The sequence below is a fragment of the Sceloporus occidentalis genome, unplaced genomic scaffold, assembly GCF_023333645.1.
Source record: "Sceloporus occidentalis isolate IW3139 unplaced genomic scaffold, rSceOcc1.0.p SCAF_1, whole genome shotgun sequence".
NCBI classification, from domain to species: domain Eukaryota; kingdom Metazoa; phylum Chordata; class Lepidosauria; order Squamata; family Phrynosomatidae; genus Sceloporus; species Sceloporus occidentalis.
In genome coordinates, this window is record NW_028316981.1 from 287,646,601 (window position 1) to 287,654,323 (window position 7,723).

The following is a 7,723-nucleotide window of genomic DNA, read 5'->3' on the forward strand; positions in this document are numbered from 1 at the left end:
GCTTGCAAAATGGAACAAAGAGAGAAGCAAGTGGATTTAAATTGGGAGTTTTTCCGATAAGAAGCAAAGGCTTGCAAAACGGAACTGGAGGGGGGAGGAATTGGTGTTCAATGGAGATTGGGGCATCAGGCCTTGTTTGCTTTAGGACCTAAGCACTAAAGATGTATTGACCCTTATATAAATCTACCCAAAATTTTGGGGCATAAATTTCTCGACTTATATTATAGTCGAGTATATACGGTAAGTCTCTCCAGTTCTAGGAGCATGCCTGGGCTCTTCCAAGAGAACCATAAGGCAATGTTGAGTTCTACTCCCAAATGCATGAAAAATATGTGTGAAAATATGACTTTTTGAAAGGTTATCAAGAACTCATAAAATTTTAAACAGTCTGTGGTGATTAGAAGACTCTCTCTGTTCTGGTTCTACAAGGACACACTGAGAAAACTATCTCATAATATGTGGTCATCAAGACTACTAGCCTTAGATATCCCTTAGCTACAATGAGGATGAGGGACTGCTACAATGCAAGAACACACTTAACGTAGAAAATATAGAGTAACAACTCAAGCCTCAGGCTTTTAACCTGTAACCTATTAATAAATACAGTTCTCCCTCCGTTCTCACGGACTTGGTATTCGTGACCCTTGAATATCCATGGGAGGCGAACAGAGGGGGTTAAAATGGGGAGAAGTGCCCATTGCGCATGCTCGCACACCCCCGTGGGAGCGCATCTCGATTTAAGCCAACAGGGCCTGAATATGCGTGGTTTTCTGTTTTCAGGGGGGTCCAGAACGGATCCCTCATGAAAATGGAGGGAGGACTGCAATATCTTCAGAACTCAAGTTCCATTTGTCCAGATGGTGGTATTCTCTGCAGGACTGCTAAATTCACTTATCTGTCTAAATCAATCAGCTAAAAGTGTTTTAAGCTATTAAGGGATCTTCTGATTAATCTGGTAACTGGCAATTGGCATAGTATTTAGTAGTGCCATTTTTCTTCTCTCACAGAAGAAAATGCCTCGAAGACAGCACATGCTGTAACACATGCAATAATCTAATAACTAAGAAACACACTATTTTTGCTTCATAACTATTGGTTCATTCAATTACAATTTATATTCCAATTGTTTTCTTCACTCTGATTGTTCAAAAATAGGTACAGCGCTTTCCACTGCATCAAATTAATTTTACTACATTCTACCAATGCCACAATTCAGCCCAAATGGAGATCCCACATTAAAATTTCACAATAATATTCAAGAACTAATTTTAACAAGCTTTCCATACAGTAAGGAAAGAATCATTTCACTCTTATCATGAAGTGTTCGCACTCAAATCTTTTCTAAATTCTTACAGAATTATTTAACACATACCTGGTATCTGGCTGAAATCACATGTTGTTTCATTTATTCTGCCAGATAAATTCCCCTAGAACAAGAAAAAAGGAGTCAGTCCACAATGAAATTATTATTTTTATTGTTTAAAAAACAATTGCTAGCTATAATGTATTAAGAAAATAAAACCATTTATAATTCTATACCAACAATACTTCTTTTTTAAAAGAATTAGTCAAGTGAATCATAGCATTTCAGAACAACTAATCCCTGAAATATCATTTCTCCATTTTTTTAAAATTATAAAGCAAGCCTTCATTCCAAAGACATAATAGTGTCCATAAAAATAAATATTTATGATATCAAGTTGAACAAAGCAATAACAAATACCAAAACAGAATAAAACAACCCAATCCTGCACATACGGGCCTGTAACTAAGGGACTCAACACACAGCCCCTAAAGTGCTTAAACACTGTGCCAACGGAGCATCTTGATGCCCCTGCCATGCAGCTGGACATGCGGCATGACGTCGGCGTGAAGGCAGCCGGCATGCGTATGCCAACCTCCCATGCTGGCATATGACGCCCGTCTGTAAGGCTGTAAGACCCACTAAGATAAAAGTGGTTCCTTCCCAAGTATCATTCACACAATTACAGTCTAGTCATTAGTGCAAGAAACACCAAGTAGAGAAGGTACCTCTAAGAGGTAGGAAATTAGATTTTGTTTACCCAAGCCATAAAAAGAAGCGGGAGTGCACTGTACTACTTTAGATTATAATTTTACTTTTAATATTTTAACATTCTCTAGTCATAAAAAGAAACCTTTCTGTAAATAGTTCACCAAGATCACAGGGAAAGGGGCTGTGCCAGAATGCTCTTGCCTTTTGTGCTATATTTTACTTACAGCTGGGGTAACTGTTGTACTGCAACTCCCAGCAGCCTAGCTGGCTTAGCCAGTGGTGAGGAATGTTGATAGTTTCAATCTCACATTTGGAAGGCTGCACAAGTCCCAATCCAGATTTATAGGGATATTGCAGTCTGTTTTAAAAACATGGCCGGGCATTTAGCAGTAACCCAACATCCATATTCAGTTTATTATATCACTCTTACCTCTACTAGTGTAGGATTCTACCATTTGTTTTGTCACAAAATTTAAAATGCTATGCTATACTTGTTTATTTGAACAAGTCCTATTGTATTCAATGGACTGTACTCTCAGATAAGTATACACCAGACTGCAGAGTTCTCATAGCATTTTAACACTGCTGCTCCCAATATGGACTGCTACACTAACATCATACTGTAGCCCAGGGGTAGGCAACCTGTGGCCTGCAGGCTGGATGCAGCCCGGCGAGGCCTTGGGACCGGCCCCAGCCCAGTCCTGCCGCCAATTGCCGCCGGGGCCTTTGGGGAGCAATTGTCTATAGAAGCCTCAGAAACATGCATTTATATTAACATTTTTTAAAAAAATCAGCAAATTTTTTCACGTGTCCTCCATTTTTTAAAAAAAAGTGTCTTCCATTTGAAAATTTTGTCCTACATTTGTCCTGGTTTATTTATATATTTAATTTTTAAAAATTATTTAATTATTTATTTTTTGGCTTCGGCCCCCCAGTTGTCTGAGTGACAGCAACCCGGGCCCCGGCTCAAAAAGATGGCCTACCCCTGCTGTAGCCCATTCAAATTGCCAGCAATTAATACAATAAGCAGCTCAATCCCATTTCATTTTAAGTCAATGCATGCAAGCATTCAGGATAAATAAAGCGGTCATTTGGCATACATAAAAAAACCAAAAAAAATATGTATCAGTAGCCTGTGATCTGGGAGGAGGGATGTGTACATTACTGCATGTCTTCAATAATGACACATGTCATCCTACCTTTTTTCGACCACAAATCACCAATACAATACTGTTTAAATATCTAAGGGATTTTCGTGGTTTTTTGCACTGGCTTTCAAGTCCCTGCTTCTTCTCTGAGGAATGAAAGAAAGCCACCTCTACATTTGGCAAAGCCCTTTAACATAATATTTTAGGAGTATATTAGTGTATTGTAGAAAAATGAAAGGAGACTCAGATTGGGAGTGCAGACTGCAACTCCAAAACTTTCTAATAGTCCCTGAAGAAGACCAACTGGTGATAAGATTGAAATAAGTTGAACTTTTATAAAAATAAAAGTTTCTGGACCATCACAAGAGACTTTTTCCACTTTCATGTACAGAGAAGCCATTGAAATCCACAAACATCTGCATAATTTCAACCGGAAAGAAGAAACCCTTACTTAAAGTGAACAAAATTTGGCTACCAGTCCTGAGGAACAGCAAAATAAGGACTCAGCAAATGCAAATGGGAAACCACTCAGAATCAGGGCTTTCCCAGCAGATAATGATCACCAATTAGCAGACACTAATCTTCTTTTGCATTAGCCTGCCAGCCTGAGGCCGGCCATCAGCACAGAACAATACACATACAAATCACTCCTGCATTCCCAGGCTCACACAGTATATATAGAACCACCTTTTTCCAGGCAAGCATTCTCCGAAGATGCCAACCACAGATGCTGGCGAAACGTCAGGAAGAAACCCTTCCAGAACATGGCCACATAGCCCGAAAAACCCACAAAAAATATATGGATGCTGGCTATGAAAGCCTTCAACTTCAAATTCCAGTTTTGTTTTGTTTTTTGTTGTTGTTCTGTTAGTGTGTTGTAGCAGAAACAAAACCATTTGTGACACCCTACAAAGTATTATCTGGCATAATAATAAGCCTACTGGCTGTTGTCCACCAAAGGTTTTATTAAATAAAACTTTTGAGCTGTTGATGAGCTTCCAAACTTTTTCTCCATTTCAGACAAACACTGCTATAAAGGATTTGCGGTGGGAGCACAGTAACACCCTTTTAAGATAAATATCAAACAAGAGAGTGAGGGGGAAGGCAAGCCCCTCGGCCACCTCATTCCCACCCCTCACGGCCATCCACCCAGTGTGACCAAATGCCCTAACCTCAGAGGACAAGGCACTGCAAAATGTTGGACATTCAAGAAAAATGTACCACCAAATCAAAGCTGAAAACACTAATATAAATGTAATTCGTGTTCCTTTGTGTTGGTGGCATGCCTTCAAGTATTCTGATTTATAGCTAGCCTAAGGCAACCCTATCACAGGGTTTTCTTGGCAAGATTTGTTCAGAGGTGGTTTGCCACTGCCTTCCCCAGAGGCTGAGAGTGTGCAACTTGCCCCTGGTCATCCAGTGGGTTTCATGGCTGAGCTCTGGATCAAACCCTGGCCTCCAAAGGGACGGTCCAACACTCTTCGTCACACTAGTCATGCTCAAAATGGAAGGATGTTTTGCAATTCCTCCTGGACTGAAGGCTGGCATGTAAGAAACACCCTGGAAGAGAAGGACATCTGGTCTCCCAGCCCAGCAAGGGCCCAGGTGCTTCATATAAATCTGAATTACAATAAATTTTGTGAGGGTAATATAATTCAGGGTAGCAGGGGGACCAGATGCCCTCATTGCAAAGGAGGCCCAGGCACCCCAAAATGTAGGGCATTCAAGGAAAACTGAAGACGTGACCAAATAAAAACTGAGAACACTGATCTAAATGTAACCCATGCTCCACAGCCATGCTCAGGAAGGAAGGCATTTTGGAATTCCTCCTGGAGAGAAGGCTGGGATGTAGGGCATGTCCTGGAAAAGGAGGACGTCTGGTCACCCTTAGCTAAAAACAGTCATTACTTTTTTAAACTAAGGGTGACCAGGCGTCCTCCTTTTCCAGGACATGCCCTACATTTCCAGTCTCCAACATTATGTATTTTAAGCCTCTCGTTATCTTTTAAAAGTAGTTGATATTTTGGCATTGACTTTAACTGTTGTAGTAATTTAAGCCTACTTTGACCTATTGTTTCTGTCTGTTTTTTAATGTTGTGAAGCCCCAGTCAGTCTTGGGAGAAGAGTGGGAGAATGACAACCGCATCCATACTTCTTCATCATCATCATCCCAATCGTGGAGGCCATTTTGGGGCTCCTCCTGGATCAGAAGGCTGGCATGTAGTAGGGCACCCGTCCTGGAAAAGGAGGGCGGGTACTCGGTGCCTAGTCTGGGCTCACCCTTTTCTGGAAGCCGGGCTGGAAGGCCGGGAAGGAGGCGGCGGCGTCCTCTGCTTTGCTGGCGGCCCCAGCCTGGCCCTTGATCTCGTTCTCCCAGTCCTCGTCTGCCATGGCGCCCAGCGGAGCCTGCGGGGGAGAGAGAGAGTCAGTGGGGCGCCCTCCTTTCCCCACACGAGCCCCGCTCAGTTAACCGTCGTGCAGCCGCCGCCGCTGCCACCGCCTTCGCGCCTCCTCCTCTCTCCCTCCCTCCCTCCCTCCCTCCCGGGCAGGCGGACCGCTTCCCGCCCAAACCTCTTCTCCTTCTTCTCTCTCTCTCTCTCTCGACGCCGCCTCACTCGCCCGCAAACGAAATGGTGCCCACGGAGAGTCTCTGCTGGGAGGCCCAAGAGGCGGAGGCCTCGAGCCCTAGTCGGGACGCCAACCGCGAGGAGAGCGCCAACCGAAACAACCGACGCCGCACGTGCCGCTATCGCTGCCACTGCTATTGCAGCCGCTAGCCTCCAGGTTCCATGCCTCGCCCCGCCCCCCCCCGAGGGTCACGTGCTCTTCCCCTTCCTCCTCCACCAATGGGAGACGGCCTAGAGGAGGCGCCAGGGCGGGGCTCAGTAGGGACGCTCTCCCTTTCTCAGGGGACTGAGCGCCTGCCTCCTCTGAGGCTCACTCCAAAGGAGAAGTTGGCATTGGGAAATAATATGAATAACATTAATAATAACATTAATAATAGAGCCCTTGTAGCCCCTTTCAGACCCACTGAAAGGAAGAAGTTGGCATTGGGAAATAGTAATAATAATAATAACATTAATAATAGAGCCCTTGTAGCCCCTTTGAGATTCACTGAAAGGAAGAAGTTGGCATTGGGAAATAATGATAATAATAATAATAATAATAATAATAGAGCCCTTGTAGCCCCTTTGAGATTCACTGAAAGGAAGAAGTTGGCATTGGGAAATAATAATAATAATAATAATAATAATAATAATAGAGCCCTTGTAGCCCCTTTGAGATTCACTGAAAGGAAGAAGTTGGCATTGGGAAATAATAATAATAATAATAATAGAGCCCTTGTAGCCCCTTTGAGATTCACTGAAAGGAAGAAGTTGGCATTGGGAAATAATAATAATAATAATAATAATAATAATAGAGCCCTTGTAGCCCCTTTGAGATTCACTGAAAGGAAGAAGTTGGCATTGGGAAATAATAATAATAATAATAATAATAATAATAATAGAGCCCTTGTAGCCCCTTTGAGATTCACTGAAAGGAAGAAGTTGGCATTGGGAAATAATAATAATAATAATAATAATAATAATAGAGCCCTTGTAGCCCCTTTGAGATTCACTGAAAGGAAGAAGTTGGCATTGGGAAATAATAATAATAATAATAATAATAATAATAATAGAGCCCTTGTAGCCCCTTTGAGATTCACTGAAAGGAAGAAGTTGGCAGCATGAGCTTCCCTAGACTAAAGTCTCTACTTCCTCAGATAGGTTTAGTGGAGAGGAAGCCAGGCATGTATGCCAATGGCATATATATGTCTGTCCCTGGCTTCCACTCCACTAAATGCATCTGAGGAAATAGACTTAAGTCTTATGAAAGTTCATGCTGCCAACTTCTTTATTTCAGTTAGTCTCAAAAGTGCTACAAGATCTCTCTATTATTATTATTATATCCAAATGCATCTGAGGAAGTTGACTGAAGTCTACAAAAGCTCATGCTGCCTGCTTTTTTATTTCAGTTAGTTTCAAAGGTGCTACAAGATCTCTCTACATTATTATTATTATTATTACATCCAAATGCATCTGAGGAAGTAGACTTGAGTCTAGGAAAGCTCATGGTGCCTATTTCTTTCTTTCAGTTAGTTCCAAAGATGCTACAAGATCTCTATACATTATCGTCATCATTATTATATATTATACATATTTTATATCTGCATCTATTATGTCTATTATATATGCATTTAAATGCATCTGAGGAAGTAAACTTAAGTCTAGAAAAACCCCTACTGCCAACTTCTTTCCTTCAGTTACTCTCAAGATCTCTCTACATTATTATTATTATTATATCCAAATGCATCTGAGGAAGTAGACTTGGAAGCTCATGCTGCCAACTTCTTTCAGTTAGTCCCAAAGGTGCCGTCTGCTTCTGGACACTTGTTTCTGGTTATTTCCTTTTACTTTTAACAGCTGCAGGGCAGAAAATAAACTAGCAGAACTAACAGAACTGTTATGGAGAAAGATGCCCTCTTGGGTATCTACCAGTTCTATAACATTTAAGGTCATAG

At 41.7% G+C, this 7,723-nt stretch overlaps 1 protein-coding gene across 3 annotated transcripts in view; it reads right to left on the bottom strand.

Annotated features, from left to right (window-relative positions):
- DDX4 (DEAD-box helicase 4) overlaps positions 1-5,881 on the bottom strand; it is a 51,445-nt gene extending 45,564 nt beyond the window's left edge. For all 3 annotated transcript variants that reach the window (XM_089495585.1, XM_089495577.1, XM_089495566.1), the window contains exons 1-3: positions 5,734-5,881; positions 5,443-5,568; positions 1,373-1,427 (exon numbers count right to left, since the gene is read on the bottom strand). In XM_089495585.1, the coding sequence (XP_089351711.1) occupies positions 1,373-1,427; positions 5,443-5,553 (166 nt within the window). In that variant the 5' untranslated portion in view covers positions 5,554-5,568; positions 5,734-5,881. The remainder of the gene's footprint in view (positions 1-1,372; positions 1,428-5,442; positions 5,569-5,733) is intronic.
- Between the last annotated feature and the right edge of the window lie 1,842 nt (positions 5,882-7,723).